The 20939-nt window shown below is 32.3% G+C and overlaps 7 protein-coding genes across 7 annotated transcripts; 3 read left to right on the plus strand and 4 right to left on the minus strand.

The window, feature by feature from the left end:
- Window positions 1-1749: 1749 nt before the first annotated feature.
- Window positions 1750-5766, minus strand: BX664DRAFT_295591 (Saccharopine dehydrogenase-domain-containing protein). Its single transcript, XM_051542158.1, has 16 exons — window positions 5491-5766; window positions 5260-5424; window positions 4978-5130; window positions 4780-4926; window positions 4624-4702; window positions 4427-4563; window positions 4213-4377; window positions 4066-4151; window positions 3887-3998; window positions 3579-3807; window positions 3374-3500; window positions 3072-3291; window positions 2857-2997; window positions 2545-2802; window positions 2189-2458; window positions 1750-2127 (listed from the first exon to the last, which is right to left on the minus strand). Exons 1-16 carry the CDS (start codon window positions 5752-5754, stop codon window positions 1864-1866), a joined length of 2817 nt encoding a protein of 938 aa, XP_051402153.1. The 5' UTR covers window positions 5755-5766; the 3' UTR covers window positions 1750-1863.
- Window positions 5767-7457: 1691 nt separating this feature from the next.
- Window positions 7458-8090, plus strand: BX664DRAFT_330348 (acyl-CoA N-acyltransferase). Its single transcript, XM_051544960.1, has one exon. It carries the CDS (start codon window positions 7495-7497, stop codon window positions 8002-8004), a length of 510 nt encoding a protein of 169 aa, XP_051402154.1. The 5' UTR covers window positions 7458-7494; the 3' UTR covers window positions 8005-8090.
- On the minus strand, window positions 8022-10232 carry BX664DRAFT_330349 (amino acid/polyamine transporter I). The gene is made up of 6 exons (XM_051544961.1): window positions 10006-10232; window positions 9850-9930; window positions 9369-9774; window positions 9206-9288; window positions 8482-9118; window positions 8022-8398 (listed from the first exon to the last, which is right to left on the minus strand). Exons 1-6 carry the CDS (start codon window positions 10114-10116, stop codon window positions 8088-8090), a joined length of 1629 nt encoding a protein of 542 aa, XP_051402155.1. The 5' UTR covers window positions 10117-10232; the 3' UTR covers window positions 8022-8087.
- Window positions 10233-12787: 2555 nt separating this feature from the next.
- BX664DRAFT_330357 (uncharacterized protein) lies at window positions 12788-14507 on the plus strand. Its single transcript, XM_051544962.1, has 7 exons — window positions 12788-13048; window positions 13143-13265; window positions 13328-13414; window positions 13475-13870; window positions 13948-14042; window positions 14098-14185; window positions 14243-14507. Exons 1-7 carry the CDS (start codon window positions 12806-12808, stop codon window positions 14492-14494), a joined length of 1284 nt encoding a protein of 427 aa, XP_051402156.1. The 5' UTR covers window positions 12788-12805; the 3' UTR covers window positions 14495-14507.
- BX664DRAFT_330360 (S-adenosyl-L-methionine dependent methyltransferase) lies at window positions 14508-16520 on the minus strand. Its single transcript, XM_051544963.1, has 8 exons — window positions 16252-16520; window positions 16135-16188; window positions 15907-16077; window positions 15778-15851; window positions 15479-15696; window positions 15228-15398; window positions 15083-15166; window positions 14508-15002 (listed from the first exon to the last, which is right to left on the minus strand). Exons 1-8 carry the CDS (start codon window positions 16386-16388, stop codon window positions 14565-14567), a joined length of 1347 nt encoding a protein of 448 aa, XP_051402157.1. The 5' UTR covers window positions 16389-16520; the 3' UTR covers window positions 14508-14564.
- A 10-nt stretch (window positions 16521-16530) lies between these two features.
- On the plus strand, window positions 16531-18729 carry BX664DRAFT_330366 (tRNA A64-2'-O-ribosylphosphate transferase). The gene is made up of 10 exons (XM_051544964.1): window positions 16531-16607; window positions 16673-16755; window positions 16819-16859; window positions 16923-17035; window positions 17100-17334; window positions 17409-17642; window positions 17716-18178; window positions 18231-18260; window positions 18368-18423; window positions 18483-18729. The coding sequence occupies exons 1-10, from the start codon at window positions 16555-16557 to the stop codon at window positions 18543-18545; spliced, it is 1371 nt and encodes a 456-aa protein (XP_051402158.1). The 5' UTR covers window positions 16531-16554; the 3' UTR covers window positions 18546-18729.
- Window positions 18629-20828, minus strand: BX664DRAFT_295608 (tubulin beta-3 chain). Its single transcript, XM_051542159.1, has 7 exons — window positions 20742-20828; window positions 20604-20662; window positions 20528-20544; window positions 20278-20417; window positions 20072-20195; window positions 19095-19998; window positions 18629-19030 (listed from the first exon to the last, which is right to left on the minus strand). Exons 2-7 carry the CDS (start codon window positions 20629-20631, stop codon window positions 18882-18884), a joined length of 1362 nt encoding a protein of 453 aa, XP_051402159.1. The 5' UTR covers window positions 20632-20662; window positions 20742-20828; the 3' UTR covers window positions 18629-18881.
- Between the last annotated feature and the right edge of the window lie 111 nt (window positions 20829-20939).

The raw sequence follows: 20939 nt of genomic DNA on the forward strand, positions 1-20939 counted from the left end.
AGAAACAATGATAAAATAAAATGGATGAAACTGATAAATGTGATGAAAAAGTAATAACGGATGAAACTGTGTAAGAATAGTGATTCAGATGAGACCAAAAATATAAAAAAGAAAAGAAGGTCTTGGTCAAAAGTGTGAGAAATGGTTAAAGTGTGTGAATTGGACAAATGTCAAGATTTTGACAGATAGCAAGATAATAAAAAAAAAAAAGACTGATTCATAGTCAGCTTCAAAGGTTGATTTCATCCTAACAAAACAAAAATGTTTGTGGATGTTTGTGGGGACCGTACTCTGCCTTTAGTTTAAGTCATTTTATGTTATTGTTCAATATACTACCTTTTTTTATTTGCACGTTGAAAAAAAATCCAGCCACCCGGCAAGCGAAAGGGAAAAAAAAACCAGTACAGCAATCCTTTTTCCAAAAAGAAAATAGTTTCTAAAATTCAAATTAATTTCTTTGAGTATACAATGTACGATGGCTGCATAAGAATGGAATAGTAACAGGCCTTTTTTTTTTCTTTTTTTGGATCATTTTGATCAGCATCTCCTTTCTCATTCATTTGGACATGATTATTATTCCCTTTATTTCTTCTCTTTCTTTTTTATTTTATACATTTCTTTCATTTCTATACTTGAACGATGAATCATAGATAGTCAATCATCCATTGTGGCGTTGTTCAACATGACATGGCTGAGGGGGAGAAGTTAATCAATGTCAAGTTGGACAAAATAGAAAAAAAGAAATGGGGCGGAGCAAACTATATGAGTGATGGCTTGTTTGAAGAAAAATCGACCTAAATGTAATATTTGTCCACAGATATATATTGATGAGATAGATATTTCTATGATTTGTATAATAGGATGATGATGTTCATAGAAAACAATCAAATAATAAAAATAATAAAAAATAGAGAGAATCATCTTTCTTATTATGATATGTATGATTTATTTCCTATTTTTGATTTTAAAAAGAAGAGGGCAAGCCACTTTTTAACTTTTCCATCTAATTTCCCTATTTAGATATGTTGTGTTACCGGATCAGAAAAATAAAATAAAAAACTGTTACGCAATGTGGCTGTGGGATCAACAACTATATAACTCGCATACTTTTTTTTAAAAAAAAATATCTTTCTTTAGTTTTTCTTTCAAGAAAGAACACAATACAAACACATTTATATATACATATAAACTTTTACTTGTAAGTTGGAAAGAAAAAAAGAGAAATCATACCTTCAAATATTTAATCAACTATATTTTTTTGCATTGTAGAATAACGTAAAACATGAGTGAATATCGAGTTGGCAACTGTATCTTGGATCATCGTCCTATGATCTCCACAGCCTTAGTATCATGTTCTGAAGGCACTTATCTCTGTTACTGTAGAGATTATGGATGGTCCGTCATTGTGGTGATTGTTGTTGTGATCTTGGCTCTCATCCTTTTAATGTTACGATGTTATCGACTAAAGAAACAAGCTCAAATGAATGCTGTTCATTATCCTCTACCAAACCAGGCATAAAGCTCCCTATCATCTTAACAGTTTTCTTTTTGTCATTCCCATATAATGTTATTTATCATCATCATCTTTTACTTTTTAGTTATCATATATATATTCCCTATATCTTTTTCTTTTGTAACTTATAAATAAATCTTACTCCACTCTAATCTCATCGCTTTATATTTAATACTTCCAAAAAAAAAAAAAAAAAACTAAATCCTTTTTGGTAAAAAGGCAGATGGATCAGAATAAAAATTTACATGTTTCTTTTTTATTTTATTTTTATTTTATTTTATTCAAAAACATCAAATAATAAAAAATAATAAAAATATATCTAGACTACAAAGTAATTTCTATCCAACTCACTATTTCCAAATACCACTACCAGTAGGTTGTAAGTGAATAGCATGAGCAGGTTTCACGCGTTCTACAAAGGATACACCATGAGATTCCAATTGATCCAACACAGGGAGATACACTTGAGGTTGAATAGGTCTCAACACACCACGATCAGTGATTTGATTATCCAAGACGAGTTCAGTTACCATGGCTGCTGGTAAACCTACTGTTTTTGCCATTGCTGTTTCATGTTCTTGACCATATTGAATCATGGTGGAAGTGATAGTTTCCTACAAAATAATAATAGATTTTGTTTAAATGACTATTCATCCTTTTTTTTTTTTTTTTTACCTTTTGCCCATTGGCAGCTTCGATACCAAATTCATGATGCATGGCCACCATATCTTTTTCTCCAGGTTGATAAGCCAATTGATGAGTCAAGAGAGAAGAGAATAAATCCAAAGCCTTGTCTTGTTGACTAGGGAAGGGAATTCTATCTAATTTTTGTGTCAAAAAGTCCAAAGCTTCATTCACTTTATCCAACATCACATCTCCAGTGTTCAAACCCAATTTTCGTGCGATGGTATCAGGGTTTCCAAGTACTTGATCAAAGTATTGTTTCTAATAAAGGAAATGTAAGTTCGCTTTTTTTCATCCTTTTCAAAAAAAAAAAAAAAAAAAAAAAAAAAAAAAAAAGAAAAACTTACCCAATTGGTACAGGTTAATGATTGTTTCAAATCAAGGAAACCTAGAGTCTTGAGAGCATAGAGCAAATCAGAATAACCTTGGTATCTCAATGTACCTCTAAACATGGTATCCATTTCATTTAAATCGCCCAATCCATAAATATCTGCATAACCCAAAGAGTTACGATTAGCTAATCCTTCAAATACAAAGCCTTGATAAGCCGTTCGGATCGTAGGGAAATGATATTTGAGTAAATCTTCACCAGCAATAGAATGTTTCTAAAAAAAAAAAAATCCATGAGATCATTCAATAATAAGAATAGATAATGTTACCTTTCCATTAGCCCAATACAAAGCATCATTGCCACTAGCTGTCAATACCCCACGAGGAGACCAACTGAATTTATATCCCAAAGGAACATTGGAGGCTTCAGGAGCAGGAAGACCACCACACCATGAAATGAAGGATCGAATCTTTAACAAAAAAAAAAAAAAAAAAAAGGAATATATTAGTACAGGTATAAACGATTTTAATTTCAATAACTCACCTTTTTGCCTTGACGTTTGGCATCATCAATGATCTTCATGGCAGACATATGATCAATCCCAGGATCCAAACCTACTTCATTCATGATCAAAACATCCGATTGTTGAGCTTGTTGATCCAAAGCTTGCATTTCAGGCGACACATAACTGGCTGTCACCATATGTTTTCGTTGTTCCACACATAATTTGGCAACATTCGCATGTAAAAACGCAGGCACAAAACTAAATCAAATCAAATAAAAAAATAAAATAAAGTCAATCATCTTTTTCTTTTCTTTTTTTTTTTTTTTAATCTATTGATTACCTAACAACTACATCTGCTTTAGAAATCATAGTAGATAATTGAGCTTGATTCGAAATATCTAATGTAACGGCTTGAGCATTTGATTTATTGGCCACCAAAGCTTGAGCTTCTTGAATCATATTGCTTGCTATATATATATATATATATATATATATATAAAAGGTGAGTGGATGGATTATTTCTTAAAATGAGATCACAACTTTACCTACAACCATTTCAACATCGGATCGTTTTGTCAAATGATTCACCAAAGGTCCAGCCACCATGCCTGATCCAAGTAAAAGTACCTTCTTTTTATCCTTATGTTGAACTCCTTTCACCGATGCAAGAGGCGATTTCAGGTCTTGATGTGCTGACGTCAATTCACCATCTTGAGCAATAATGGCATCACGAATACTGGATGACCAATTATCGACTGTTTTTCCAGGGTGAATCTAAAAAAAAAAAAAAAAAAAAAAAAAAAAAAAGGAGGATTGAGTTTTATTTAGTTTTATATTATATATATATATTTACCATTTCTTTCAAATAAGGATATAACTTGGAACTAAAGTGTTGACTACTTTCCACAGGTAATTCAGCAGGAAGAATATCAATTCCCATGATTTGAATACCTTTTCCTTCAGGACTACCAATAACAGAAAAAGAAGAAGAAGTGAGTTATGAAATATGTATTAAAAAAAAAGGGTACTTACTCTTTATGTTCCTTGTTATTAATGGCATCATAATAAAAGAATCCATCATCAATGGTTGTAGTATGAGAAAGACATTCAAAGGCACCCTAAAAGAAAATAGAAAAACGTTCAACTCATTCATTTTTTTTTGAGAATTTTTGTTTATACCTTAACATCACACACAATATCAGCCAAAGCCATCATTTTTCCAGGAGGAATGATTCCTTTTTCTTGTTGTAATTGAATAGATTTCAATTGTTCATTGTTGAGAATACGAGGATAACGTTGATCCCAATAACCACCAGTGATCACTCCATTGACATAAGGTGCAATCTAACAAAAAAAAGTGAATACTTAACTCTCCTATAATATAATAGTTTACCTTGTGATGGAATTCAGAGTGATATTGATCAGGATGTTGTAAATAATGTTCAAAACTAGTCAAACTTTTTCCATTTTTTTCTGAAAGATAATCTTTGGGATGTAAATGAGTAGCATACACCTTGTTCAATCTAGGATCTAATAAATAAAGAAATAAATATATAATAGAATCAGATTTCATTTTTTTTTTCAACTTACTCTTATCATTAACGACTTTGCTTAAATCTTCAGCAGGAATAAATTCATGAGGTAATTCTTTGAATACATCCATAGCACCCTATATAGATAGATAGATGAATCAGTAAAGAAAACTGATTTAAATATTTATCCATCTTTTTTTTTTTATATATTTACATGAGCAACATTGCCATCACCAGTAAATGCATAAATCAAAGGTCCGAATTTCTCAGGAGTACCTTGATCTTCAATTTGAGATCCCACTTGACCCAAAGCCAAACGAGCTGAAGCCAAAGATGAATAACCATGAGCCATATTCAAATACTATATGAAAAAGTTGAGTTTTATGTCAAATATAATTTCAAATCATCTTACCATGAAAGGAGTAGAATAACCCAAACCAAGGAAACGATGACCCATTCCATGTAACATATCAATCATCCCTGCCTTTCCAGCAAATTCACCAAAAGCCACTAATCGTTTTCCATGTTCATCCTTCATCAATTCATAATCCATCAATCGAATATTCTAAATAATAATAATAATAAGGTTATTGATAAGATAAGGTAAAAAAAAAAAAAAAAAAGTATGCTGTATTTTTTTCCCACGATGGATTGGGTTCTTTTTTTTTATCCCGCTTATTTCTATTTTATTTACCTTGTCAAGAATAGATTGTAACATGGGCATATTTCCAAGATTGCCTTTATGAGTATGAGAAAAGAAAACATATGTTTTATCATTCAATAAAGAACTAGAAGGGACTTCTTTAATGCCTAAAATGATATCTGCCTTGGAAAGATCTTCGGTCACAATAGCTCCTGCCTAATTTCAAAAAAAAAAAAAAAGAATTATATATACTTTTAATCTTTCCATTTTTTTTTTTTTTACCTTTTTATAATCAGCATCAGAATAAATACGTTTAGTACTAGGTTGAACATAAACATTGGTACCAGTTTCATGAATAAGTTGTTGAACAGCAGCAGGAGTCAAAGCAGTTCGACGTTCCCAACGACTTTTATCTTCTCTACGTAATCCAAGAGATCGATATCCTGTTGCTTGACTACTATTGGATCGTCGATATACATAATGTTGATGTCTTGTTGATGAAGTATAATATCGTTGACGAATGGAAGTCAAACGTGAAGAAAACATTATCTATAAAACTAAAAGAAAAAAAAAAAGCAAAAAAAAAAAAAAAAAAGAAGAAAAGAAAAGAAAAAGAAAAATATGTGGGGTAGGTTCATAATTAATGAATCAAATAAGCAGGTTCTATTTTTTGTTTTTTCTCACGATCATGCGTTGAATCTCTTATCCCAGGAGAATCGTCCTATCTATATAAAAAAAGAGTGAGAAAGTGAGAGAACCCGTGGAAAAATTGGTGTATGCTATTTTTTTCATTCCCAGCATCACTTTCACACGTATAATAAAGTTTCGGATTTCCCAAAATGGATATCGATTACTTTTTTTTTTTTGTTGCTTGACTCATTCCACTTTTTTGAGTTTTTTTGCTGCTGAGGATGATACTAAGTACAAAAAGATAAAAAAAAAAAAGAAGCGATGATATATAAATATATTCATTTGTTTATTTTTTTAAAGAAAAAAGGATAATATAATCTAATCTACATTCATAACTTCTTGATGACTACCCCTGTAGTGAGCACCAAAATATAGTCCCTCCCATGTCCTTTATGATTTTTTTTGTATACTTGTTACGCATCTCAATATACCAAAAAAATCATAAAATTGGAATTCTATTGATACAGTAACCAATAGACAAAGATCCTTATGATTCACCCTGTATCTTGATGACAATGTTTCTGAATCCATCAGCGCATCCCTTTTAATCGTATACTTCACCTTGGACCAAAACTGTTCGATTGGATTCAATTCAGGCGAGTTTGGCGGAAGATATATATACAACGGTAACCACGTTTGTTGCCTCTATCTCCTTAGATTGGTGTATTGGCGCATTATCCATGATCAAATAGTAACCTTTGGATTCTGGGAGTCGATCCATAGTGTCCATCGTATCACATGAGTTAAAGCCACAAGAAATGCATAAGCTTCAGATGGGAAACATCGGCCTTCTTTAGCAAAAAAAGTGGAAGAGAAACACGTAAGGTAAATCTAAATGTTTTGTTCCGCTGTCTGAATGAAAGGCGTCACCTGCAATATCAGTCCATACTTCGTCAGTGAAGTCCATCTTGCCATCTTGCATTCATTCTTCCCTTTCGGCTGCAGATATAGCACCTAAGATAGTGTGTAATGTTGCCCTAGTGGATTTCTATAAAAACTATTGATTTAATCAAACGATCAAAACATGGAAAGAATACTGTTATTCTTACCTTGAGAATGCAAACTTCCCAATCCTTGTATATTCCCATTGATTTCCCTGGTATTGAGATTGTTCTTTCCAGCAAAATGACACGAATGAATTCATTGTATATGTATGTGTGCTTAAAATAACAAATAGTTGTTTGATGTAGATAATTGATTAGGCCATGTATAGGATTGGTATTCTTACAGTGAATTGTCTTGAATAGAGTCCTCTCGTCAAAGGTTTCTCTTGACCAAAGATAACAGATAATTCGTTATTACTTTGAAATAAATAACGTACTTATATTCTAAAACTAAAAGAAGACATAGCTATCCAAGTTGACTTGAAAAGTAGAAAAAAAGAAGGGAAAGATAATCAAAAAAAAAAAAATCAAATGGAATAAAATTCCAGCCAATAAAAATCTTGAATTTTTTTTTTGACTCATCAACTCCATTTTTCCCTTTTTCTTTAATTCCTTTTTCCCCGCTTTCCCCCCACCTTTTTTCTGCTGTCAATTGTACATATATACCTTCCTCTTTTTTTTTTTTTTTCTTCTCTTTTCATATTATAGAAACATGACTACTTACCCACTTGTTGAAATTAAACCTGCCGCCGTACAAGATGTACCACTTATTCTCAACTTTATTCGTCAATTAGCCCAATATGAAAAGTTAGCACATGAAGTAGTAGCTACTGAAGCACTTTTGGAACAACACTTATTTGGACCACAACCCAAAGCTGAAGTGATCCTTGCCTATTGTCAAAGGACTCAAGACGATGATAAAGTACCTGTTGGTTTTGCTCTCTTCTTCCATAACTTTAGTACATTCTTGGGTCGTCCAGGACTCTATTTGGAAGATCTATTTGTGAATCCTGATTACCGTGGTCTTGGTCTAGGCAAGAAACTATTGATTCAACTAGCTGTTATTGCAAAGGAACGAGACTGTGGAAGATATGAATGGGTAGTGTTGGATTGGAATACTCCATCACGCAAGTTTTATGAAAGTTTAGGTGCTGAAACTCATGCAGAATGGATCATTCATCGTGTTGAAGGTCAGTCTTTAGATAATCTCGCCTCCATGTAATTTGATAATTTTAATTATTATAGTGTAGAATTATTATATTTATTATTGTATAGAAATAAATAAAAAAAAATAACCATTTTATATTAGTTGCCTTGAATCTCTCGTTTTTCACTGTTCCAATAATCATCATTACGAATGATTTCTTCATCTTCTCCAACAATGACTTCTTGACCATCCACCACACGTACAGGACCTTTGAACCATTTACGACCCCAAATCAAAAAGTAACCAGTGGAAAGGATCATTATAAATGCAAAAGGTACGATAGCATAGTTCATGTTATCAGGAGTGACAGGCCATACTGTTGGACAGATAAACAATGCACAAGTGAATAAAATCCATGCACATGAAATAGTACCTATTAATGTACTAAACATGCCCAAATGCCAAGGTCCTTTTTATACATTAAAAAAAAAGAAAAAGATAAGTAAAAAAGAAAAAAATCATGTCTTTTTTTTTTTTTTTTTTTTTTGGTACCTGGAATAAATGTTTTTCTAGAAACGGTAATCCGTAATAAAATAGGTACAAAATAAGACATTTGGGAACCAATGGTATTAACAGAGACAATGGCAGAATATGCAGTACTATTAATCATGTACAAGACACCGACGATACCAGCCACCACGACATTGAACCATACAGCATAAACAGGTGATTTAGTGTTCGGATTAAGTGAATGTAAATAGGATGAGAATGGCATGGCTCCATCACGAGCAAATGCATAGACCATACGAGATGATCCCAAGGTCAATGCGGAACCAGAAAAAAAGATACTGATCATGACAAATACTAAAAACACCATGGTCCATGCTTGACCAACACCATCCAAAAATACTTGAACTATTTGAGGAGAGATGGCACTATCCGATGTGATTTGTTGATCAAAGTTTTTTACCATAAAACTAACAGCAATCAGAAAAACAAGACCAGAAATCGCATTCGAGATCACTGCATTCAAGATACCATAAGGTGAACCTTTTTGTGAGTTTTTGGTTTCTTCACTCATATGTGCTGCACTATCGTAACCTGAAAGTGTATATTGAGATTGTAAGATCACAAGTAAAAAGGCATACCCATTGTTTGAAAATCCAGAACCATTATAGAATTGAGTAAACTATAAGTATGATTGGAAAAAGAAAAAAAAGAAATCAATAAAAAAAAAAAAAGGAAAATGACCAAAAAAAAAAAAAAGATGACTTACCACAAATTCACCACTGGCCAAAGGATAAGTGACAGCAAGTCCAGCAATCACAATGATCAAAAGACCAAGCATATTAGCAAAGACTATCAATCATTATTTTTTTTTTTAAAAAAAAAAAGAAAGAGTCAATCAATCATTTGTACAACATGAGTGTTTTACTTACAAGCTCCTTGATTCATAACACCAGTCCAACTGACGGCAACAGAGTTGATGATACCATGAATCAAAAGAATACCAACATAAAGTCCATATTGCATGTAGACAGAAGTATTGACATCAGGACGCCACACGTTGATGATACTTGCAATGAATTGAGCAAGACCAAGATCAATAGAGGTAATACCAAAACATAATCCAATCCAATTATACCATCCAGTGACCCAACAAGCTAAAGGGACATAATCAGAAGTTGCCAATCGTGATACCCAGAAATAAAGTCCTCCAGTGGTGGGATAAGCAGAACAAATTTCCGCTAAAGAACAAGCAACCAATGTTGTCATGACACCAGTAATCACCCAACCCCAAATAACACCCATGGATCCTGCATTATTCATAGAATCACCCCAGAGCTTCCCAAAAAAAAAAAAAAATGAAATGAGGATCAAAAAAAAAAAAAAAAAAAGGTTTCTTGTTGTTACACTTACAGGTGTCAAACCAGAAAGGACAGAACAACATGAAAAAGCAATAGCAAAATTAGAAAATCCAGAGATAGAACGGCTCAAGTCCTAAAAAAAAAAAAAAAAAAAAAAAAAAAAAAAAAGTGAGTATGAATTATTTTTATATCAAAGATATATATTTACCTGCTTGTAACCTAGTTTATGAAGAAGTTCTTCATCTGCATTCATTGGTGGCTGACCTGCATGTTCGATTTGATTATCGCTTTCTTTCTCCGACGACGATGATGATGGCATGATATTTTTAATTCAAGTAGGTAAATAAGAACAACAAGAATAGATCCTACGACGGATAAAATCTAAGAATAGATGGACGGTAATTTTCGTATATAAAAAAAAATAATAATAATAATAAAAATAGAAAAAGTAAAAAAAAAAAAAAAAAAAAAAAAAAGAAAGAGAGAGAAAAAAAAAGAACAACTCAAAAGACAAATAAAGATGATATTTATATATTATTTATTTTTTTAAGAGAAAAAAAAAAAACTTGATATCTTATCTCTCACGATGAATATCAATGAAAGTTTTGGTTCAATGGGATACGACTCGTGCCACCCAAAAGATACACATTTTTTTTTCCTTTTTCTTTGGCGTTTCCTTTTCTATCTGATTATTTGTCATCTTGCAAGATATGATTGGCTGATCTTGCATTTTCAGATTCCTATTTCCGTTTTTAGAGTGAGTATCGACAAAAACAAAAAGGTAGTCAGATGATCAAAAACTTTCTTTTCCACCTATCTCAAGATAAAAAAAAAAAAACGATACTCTTTTTTTTTTTTATTTCCCCACACTATTTTGTCTATATAGTCATTTTTTTTTTCATTTATAAGATTTCATTCCCTCTTCCATTTAGAGTAATAGAAAAAAAAAAAAAAGAGTATCATTTTTTTTTATTTTTTTTTGATATATATATATATATATGGGTGTACTTTACCAAGTGGTCCTGTTTCTTATTTTTGACTTTTTTTTGATCAAAAAAAAAAAAAAAAGGATGTTGTACATGTAATAGGAAAACACTCTTTCACAAAGACTTTTCTAACCAATCATCCATTTTCTCTCTTATTCTTGTCTCACTAGACATCTTTCAAATTTTTTCTTTTTTTCTGTGGCTGTTCATTAGAGCTTAGAGAGTTGATTAATTATTGATTCTTGATTAATTGATTGATTAATTGATTGATGGAAAATAGGATGATGATGAATGATAGATGTAATGATATATTACACTTTATATACGATACTTCTACATGAATGTTTTTTTTAAACAATACTTAAAAGTGAATGGATTCTTAATATCTTAACATTGAGAAGAAAAAAAAAAAAAGGTATTTTTAGTCAATCAATAGAATCGGTTCATGCCCTGAAATGTTCAACTCCGGGATGATACGATTGATTCGATCATTCTCTCGTGTAACACTCATCCACATTTTCTCTCTCTTTTTTATGTCAAAAGATATTTATGTAGATGGGAGAGGTAGGACAACATTATCGATCAACGTCAAAACAAATTAGAGCAATCATTATCAATCAATCAATGTATCAATGATTTTAATAGAAATCGGATGTACGAATTATAGTGTTTTATGTGGGAACTAACAAATAGAAAAATAAACAAAACATGATCTGATGACTAGACTAATGTAAGGGATGAAACCATTTCAATTTACATATATAAAATTAAAAAAAAAAATTTCTTTGTCTTTTTTTCCTTAATAAAGCAGAAAGGAATCTTATTGATTCTTTCCTTGTCCTAGACATAGTACATATCAAGGGAAATGTCGAACAAAAACATTGATGATTGAAAAGGAAAAACCGACCCAAAAAAACGACAATGTCGATCCCAACTCTCAGTTCTGGATAAGTATGATAGCGTCAATAAATTCGACCGTTCAATAAAGAATCATCTCGATTATCGAAGTGCCCTCTAATACACTTTTTACACACGGAAAGACGACAATATCAGGCCTCGTCAAAGTTTATGTAGAAGCAAAAGGGAACAAGCAAAAGTGATCTTTCAATATGTACAAACCATCTCCAAGCGTCATCGGATTACAAAAGCAATGTGAAAATATTATTGGGAACATCGATCACGTATTGGAGGGATATCCACGAAGACAACAACAGCGTTGGTAGGTTGGTGAAATCTCAAATGTTACCTACCCAAGGTTCTGGGCTCTGCAAACAATTCATCATTGGTAAGTGCAACACATGTCACACTATGCTTGCAAAACAAATACATATGTGACTGAAATCAATTCATCTTCCTCCTTTACCGTTTAATAGAAAATCTAGAAATTTATCTTTGGTCTTCGTTGATGTTAGTACCATGTCTGCTGTGTAATATAGCGAAATTCGCCAGTTCTCAACAGTGGAGTTTTATGCCAAGGCAGGCTATAAGAAGACAAACAGATGGATACCTGTTTGAATTGTATTCTAAAGACAAATGAGGACTGAAAGTCTTAAATTACATCGGCAAGCAAAAAGTCGAACAAGAATATGTCAACATATTTGTGAATGGGGGAAAAAAAGTATGCTTTTAGTCTTAGTATGCGATCTTTAGTAGTTATACTTTTTATTCAATAAAGTTTTATTTTTTTTTTTTATATTCCAGCTACCTTTTACAATGATCCTTTTTACCCTTATAGTACATTCATGATGTACTTTTTAAGCATAATATTTTATAGCAGTAATAATCGGACAGCAGGAATATGAGAGAAACACCCTTCTTCATAAAGGATTATTAACATCATTATTACCACAAGAGAAATTACGAGTCTGTGCCATAGATTCATGATCTTCGTATTGAATTTTTTTATTTTAGCTTTTTTCGACACACAAATGCTTTCAATCTCAGTCATCTCATTATTGAATGTTAACTTTTTTTCCCTCACTTTTCTACTCTTTTTATCTTCTTTTTTTTTTTTCTATCAACATGGATATTCTTGATTCAGTAGAAGCAACGCCTTCATCACCGTTTATATCTTCCACAGCTACATCTTTAGAACTTCCAAATTCACCCATTCCACCTATAGAACCTGAGTCTTTGGGTTCTTCTCCACGACAATCATCCACTCATTCAAGTAGTGCACGACCAACAACTTTATCTTCTTCCACGGCACATTTTCCTCTGGGACAAATACTTACCAGAAATACCTCTTTCTATGATATACCCATAGTAAGTTATATATATATATTCATATCTTTATTGAGTTGATTCTTTCTCAACTCACCACTGTTATTTTTTTCTTTTTTTTTTGGATGCCAAGTAGACAGATGCGTTTACCGAATTACTTGAAAGGTATATACCTCCTGATCAACGACCTGAACGGCAACAACAACAACAACCTCTTATCCATCTAGACGATAAACCTGAAGGCTTGATGACTATGGTGGTAAGTAGCGGAACAAAACTTGATATATAATGTATGATATGAACAAATGGAATCTTAAATAGATGAATAATCATTGGCGAGCAGTAGCAAGATATGCACGACAAAAACTAGTTGAGACATCACCTCAAGATGCTGATACGATTCTTCAAGTAAATAATATTACAAAATTTCCAACAGAATTTATTTACTGACATTTTTTTTTTTTTTAGTTATGGTATGTTCGGTTATTAGCATTATATCAATTACAATTATATCAACTAGCATCGGCTGAATTCGAGAAACTGACGGATTTGCTTCAACAACCAAAAGACGATAAGGTACCTTTTGATATGCGTGTGCTATGGGCCATTTTACCATTTAAACTTCAACATCCTTTGATCACTCTGGAACGCTTATCCACCCTGGCCATTCAATGTCAGCATCAACAATCACCACAACGAGAATATCAAGTCTATCTTATTCTTGCAACAAAGTTGATTCAAATGCAGGATTATCATGCTGCTGCTAATACTTTGAAGGCTGTCTTACGAAAGGTCATGTCCATGGATCCTCTTTCTTCTAGTCGATTGGATCTCTTTTCTAGTCTTGGTCGACTTTATTTACAGGTAAACATTTTTTTTTTTTTTGGTAGTTAAGGTATAGGTGGTTGATCTCTCTCTCCTTTTTTTTTATTTTATTGTAGTTGGGTGATCTTATTACAGCCGAACAAATGTATAAAGAATTGGAACGGATAGAACAACCTAGTAGTTTATTACAAGAAACAATCAAAACAAACAAGTAAGAACGTCCTTTTAATAATACCTCCACTTATTCTCCTGTTTTTATGATATAGAGCATTTTTACATATGGCAAAAGGAGAATGGACTCTTGCAGAGCAAATATTAGATCAAGTGGTACAACAAAATAATGAAAACCTTACGGTAAAGTTAAGAGAAACAAACGATTTGGTATTTTTACTTATATATATACATATTTAGGCGATGAATAATCTGGCGGTGTGTTTGGTGTATACTGGGAAATTATCCAAAGCCATGGCTCTATTGGACGGCATGATTAAACAACATCCAGTATCTGCTGGTACAAGTCCTATTACTTTGATGAATCTATGTACTCTCTATGAACTCCGGTTTGATGGTGCTGGTTTGATTGGGAAAAAAGTGCAACTCACTAAAGACATTTCTCGATGGGTAGGTGATTCCTTCCAACCTCAATGTGTCAAATTACCTTGATTTTATAGTGGACAGTTTATTATTATTATATACATCAAAATAGAAATCAATAAATATATATATATAAAAACTAGGTGGGTTGAAATGTGCTTCCAGTATAGATACCAGCCTCTTGTTCCATTCTTTTCTTGACATGATTCCAGAAGCTTTCAAATACCGCACGATCATCGCCTTTTAACCAACTGAGACGTAGTTGACATTGTGTGTCGCCATGAGCCAGTAATGAACATTCCATCATGAGAGACAGACTAGGCAGATTTGAAGGAGTAGATGTGTTTTCTTGTTGTTGTTCGTGTTTTTGTCGTTTCCGTAATCGTCTTGCTGCACGAGACCAAGTATTTGTTGGAGGAGAGATGCGAAGGGTATTATCCGATGTAGATGATGGAATAGGAATATCCAAATCGGTCAAGATGGCTAGGAGACATTCTTTTGTTCTTGATAATGAGAGAGATAAATTCACGGTAAATTGTGATTTTGGACGATAAGATTCTAAACTTTTTGATTTCACCTACAAAAAAAAAAAAAAAAAAAAAAAAAGATGAATAAATGGATTTCGATTTGTATCTAACATTCACAAATTAAACTTACTATACGAGTGGAAGAAAACGACCAAGCTATTCCCCATCGTTTTGTTCTTCCTTGACAAAATTCCGTGACAACATAATTGGTGATCTACCCATCAAAAAAATGATATAAACCCAAAGAGAAAAGAGTATATGATAACACTACTTACTCCTTGTTGTTTCAATAATTGAGTGATAGGTCGAATAGTTCGTTTTAATCCCATCATGCTTGTATACCATTGGATTCGATATTTATATCGTTTACTTTCTAGAATCATACGTTTGATAAACCCATATTCCCCATCTTCAGTAATCATTTCAGATGTGGTGCCAGTACATATCTAAAAAAAAAAAAGATATAATCTATAAATAAAAAAAAAAAAGTGATTCGTTTTTTTTTTTTTTCTCATAACACACTTACAGCAGAAGGTTCTAATTCTTTATTTTCCAATCCTTGTTGTAATTCTTCCTGAGATGCATAAAATGGCGGGTTACACATACAAAAATCATAGCTGTCAATGCTAGGATCCAATAAAAAGATCTTGTTCTCATCCTTATTCAATACCAAAGAAATCCTATCTTGTAATCCATTCCTATCAACGTTTTTCTTTGCATAATCAAATGATTCTGCATCCAATTCTGGCACATATATATATATATATATATAAAAATGATATTAGATCATATAAATATCGGTTTTTTTTTTATTTCTTTTTTTACCAGTGCCTAAAAATCGCCAATGAGGGTGCATTTGACAACCTAAAAGAGGATAAATACAAGATGCACCTACTCCACTAAAATTATATATGGTCAGTATCAAAAAAAAAAAAAGTACATTTGCTTCCTTACATATCTATGCCCATCACATTTTTCTTATTATCAGATATCGATGATTCTTCAAGTAGATCTTCAATCCATAAGAGATAGTTTAGTCGATTGGGAATAGGAGGACAAAGTCGATTTAAAGGAAAATGTACATCCAAGTCAAAATCATGTTTTAATAAACAGCAAGTCAATTCACTAATGAATAATAATGTTAATTATGGGTTCGTTAGTGATCATGTTGAAGGAACTTACCGTACAGCTTCAGGATTTTTAAAGTCAATATAAGGTCGTGTTCCACCCAATACACTATTATAAAAAAAAAAGAAGTAATAGGTTAGTCTACGCTAAAAAGTCGGGTGATCACTTTACAATGGTCGAAAAGATTCATACTGTTGAGCCAAAGCTGTAAAGTCTGGTGGATTATCTTTGTAAATGTTTCTAGGATGCATCTCACCAACAGAATCCTCCTGTTGTTCATCTTGATCAAACCGTTGTCTTTTCCCCATGAGTTTATGAAAAAAAAAAGAAAGTTTACAAAGGAAAGAAAAAAAAAATGAATGAAGGGTGAAAAAGGAACAAAGCGTGTTTTTGAAGTCAGCACTTGGGTGAAAATTGGTGAGAGAGAGAGGGAACCTTTTCTTTTTTTTTTTTTTTTTGATCATTTAGAAAGCAATGATCCGGTTTGAACATGAAGTGGATCAGATACGAAAAGATCACAAAAAGATGTAAGACTAAGAATAAACAATATTTTAACAGTGTTAATATAATATATACCTTTTACATATCGTAGTTACAACCGTTTGAAATCTATACAAGAAGATGCCTTGTTTGTAGACAAAGTAGCCCATTTATACCCTCATTTGGCTCTCGTTGGTAAATGGAAAAAAATAAAAAATATATATATTAACTCATATAACTGTTTTTTTTTCGAATAAGCTAATGAACGATGTGGTTCTTGGTACATTAATCCAACCAAGGTAAAAATATATAATATGTATACTAATGACTGACAGAAACTTCTTTTTTTTTTTTTTTTGTAGCACAAGGTCCATTCAGTCTACTTCAAATCTACAGATGGACATATGGGTGAATGGGATTTCAATGTACGACGAGGCAATTTCCATATTATTGATATCATTGCTGCTCATCAAGGGTAAAAAAAAATGTTTTTAGATCAAATATAAATAGATCACTAAAGTTTTTTTTTTTTGTTATAGATGTATCATAGTGGATTCAACAAGAAGAGGAAAAAGAATACCGGATGCATTATCAAAAACAATTCCTATATGGTGTTGTGTCATCAATCGTGCTATTCAACGTTATTATCAACAGGAACAACAACAACCTTTATCAAAATGGGATGATCGATTTCATTCTTTACCAACTGCTGTGTTTCGTTCAGAACATGCTCAAATTGAAGCCAGATTGGATGGTTTTGTACAGAAATTATGGGCAAGTACCAAAGAAAAAAAAAAAAGAGAAATGGGTACAAAAGAATAACTAATATTAATATATATATATTATAGGATTTAGGTGTGGATGTGGAACGTCTAGCCAAATTACTCAAGAAACCTTTACGACCTATTTGGTTAACACCTCAGTCTTCTCTTTCTGAAGCCATGGATTATACGGATTGTGAATTTTATCCAGTGATCTGTGTCAGTGCATCTCAATTCATTCAAGATGGAGGTTGTCAAGCTCGACCGGATGGTTATCTTTATGTCCAAGGATCAGCGGATGATCAAGAAGCCTGGAGTATGGTAAAAAAAAAAAAAAAAAAAAAAAAAAAAAAATGAACTCATAAAAAAAATGAACTCACATGGATTTATTTAGGGATTAACATGTTCATTATTCTGGACTCATGATCAAGAGATCCTACGACATCCAAGTACATGTGAAACGACGGTGGAGGAAATAGTGGAACAAGCACGACAAGAACGACATCAACAACTTCAAGCCAATGGACAAGATCTGACTTTGTTACGACTTGAAAATGATATCAAAAACACCATGTTGACCATTGGTAATCGATATACTGGTTTGACATCATCCTTTGACGCTGTGATTCAATGTTGTTGCCTCACTACGAACAAGAAGAAGAAAACCTGGCTTGATTTGGCCATTCCTGAAGGCAAGAAAGGTCAACATGTTTTGGAAAAGGCGATTCCTTTGGCCATCACCTTTGCACGACCATTCTTGGCCAATCATCAGCGTATCTTGGTGTTTAGTGTCGATGGGAAGAATCGTGCTGTTGGTATTGCTCTGGCTCTCTTGGTTCATTACTATGATGAAAATGGTAAGTAAATAAATAATAAACATGTATACCAATATTGATGATTTGGACATAGGCAACCTTGAACTTGATGGTGTGAAACATGGTAAGATGCACATAAAAAAAAAAATTCGAAGTTGATCTAACCATCTATATTGACGAAAATCCTTTTTTTTTTTTTTTTTTTTTTTTTTTTTTTTTTGGTTTTCTTAGTGACCAAGGATTCTATTCGGCAAAAATTGATTCAATTGATTGCAAGTCATCCACAGGTAAAAAAAAAAAAAAAAAAGGTCAATGAATCACTCTTACACATTTGAAATATTGATAGGCTGCTCCATCAAGGGTCACATTACGAAGAGTCAATACACATTTTTTATCCGTAATAGATTGATAGTCATATAGATTTATTGATGGTAATAATAAAGCGATACTTTGGCAAAGACAAAACAAAAACAAATGATTTGAAGAGACTACTTTTTTTTTTTTTTTGTTTTTCTTTACTAATATATTTGTGTATATGGGATGGGCGACAGATTGATTTTTTTTTTGGAGAGGTGATTTTGTAAATATTTTTTTTTGTGCTTTCAACAAGGATTATTAAATATATCATAGCCCAAAAGTAAAAAAAGAATGATTTAAAATAATAATAAACATAAAAGGGGTGATCACTATATATGAAGTCATAGGGGGGTAAGGGGGGAGAAGAGATTTAAAGTAAGGGGGGGATCTATTCTTCCATAGGTTCTTCATCCAAAGGATCAGCTTCATCAAGGTATTCTTCATCAGCATATTCATCATCGGCAGTAGCTTCTTGATATTGTTGATATTCAGATACAAGATCTTGCATATTACTTTCACTTTCAGTGAATTCCATTTCTATCAAAAAAAAAAAAAAAGATGAATTCATTTTTTTTTTCATGACTCATTCTCCATAACTTACCATCCATGCCTTCAGAAGTGAACCAATGTAAGAAAGCCTTACGTCTGAACATGGCAGTGAATTGTTCATTAACACGCTTGAATAAATCTTGAATAGCAGTAGTATTTCCGATAAAAGTACCACTCATCTTCAAACCAACAGGAGGGATATCACAAAGAGAGCACTTGACACTGTTAGGAATCCATTCAACAAAGTAAGAAGAATTCTTTTGTTGGACAGCCAACATTTGGTTTTCGACTTCTTTGGTGGAAAGACGACCACGGAAAATGGTAGCGGCAGTAAGGTAACGACCATGACGAGGATCAGAAGCAGCCATCATATTACGAGCATCAAACATTTGAGCAGTCAATTCAGGTACACTCAAATTACGATATTGTTGAGAACCAAAAGCAGTCAAAGGAGCAACACCGACCATGAAAAAGTGAAGACGAGGGAAAGGAACCATGTTGACACATAATTTACGAAGATCAGAATTCAATTGACCAGGGAAACGTAATGAAGTAGATACACCAGACATGACAGCAGATACCAATTGATTCAAATCACCATAACCAGGATTCGTCAATTTCAAAGTTCTGAAACAAATATCATAAAGAGCTTCATTATCAATACAAAAAGTGGCATCACAATTTTCAACCAATTGATGAACAGATAAAACTGCATTGTAAGGTTCTACCACAGTATCAGATACTTTTGGAGAAGGAACAACGGAATAAGTGGATAAAATACGATCAGGATATTCTTCACGAATCTTGGATAATAACAAGGAACCAAGACCAGAACCAGTACCACCACCAAGAGAATGAGCCAATTGAAAACCTTGTAAACAATCAGTGTTTTCAGCTTCCTTGCGAATAACATCCATAATAGATTCTACCAATTCAGCACCTTCAGTATAATATCCCTATAATAAAAAGGAGAGTTAATGATGGTTATTTATAAATATGATGATGATTTTTTTTTCTTTTTTTTTTTACTTTGGCCCAGGAGTTACCAGCACCAGATTGAGCATTGATGAAATTATCAGGACGGAAAATCCTACCATAAGGACTTGAACGAATAGAATCCATAGTAGCAGGTTCAAGATCAACAAGGACAGCTCTATAAAGTAATAATAGTAATAACAAATAAATAATTTAAATATCTCTTTCTCTATTCATTTTTTTTTATTTATTTATTTTACCTTGGGACATATTTGCCTTGGTAACCTTCATTATAGAATACATTGATACGTTCAAGTTGAAGATCATCTTGACCATTGTAAATACCATCAGAATCAAGACCATGTTCTTGAGAAATGGTTTCCCAGAATTTTTGACCAATCTATATATAAAAAAAAAGTGGGATGAGTTTTAGGGTAATTGCACGTGTTATCTCCCTTAAGAAAAAAAAAAAACTTTTTTTTTTAAAAAAAAAACAAGAAGTGTACATACTTGGTTACCACATTGACCTATTTATAAAAAGAAGATTAGTAAAATTATCATCCTTTTCATTATATAAAAAACTTACCAGCTTGTACGTGAATAATTTCTCTCATGTTGTTATTATTATAAAGGTTATTAAGTGTTCTATATTAAAATAAAAAAAAATATAAGTTTATCATCATCCATATTTTTTTATTTGTCTTTTTTTTTTTTATTATTTTACTTGTATTAATAAAGGAAGGAATAAAATAGTAAGAAGAGGAAAACGTGTCAAAAAAAGAAAAGGGAAAAAAAAAAAAGAAAGAGAAAGAAGAAAAAAAAAAAATGAAAAAAAGAGAGAAGGAAAAAAAAAAAAGACAAAAGGGACAGAGAAATTATTTTTTTTTCTCTTTTGCCCCCCTCAAAATTTCACCATGATGCA

Source organism: Halteromyces radiatus (genome assembly GCF_025201355.1).
Source record: "Halteromyces radiatus strain CBS 162.75 chromosome Unknown BX664scaffold_3, whole genome shotgun sequence".
Lineage (NCBI taxonomy): Eukaryota > Fungi > Mucoromycota > Mucoromycetes > Mucorales > Cunninghamellaceae > Halteromyces > Halteromyces radiatus.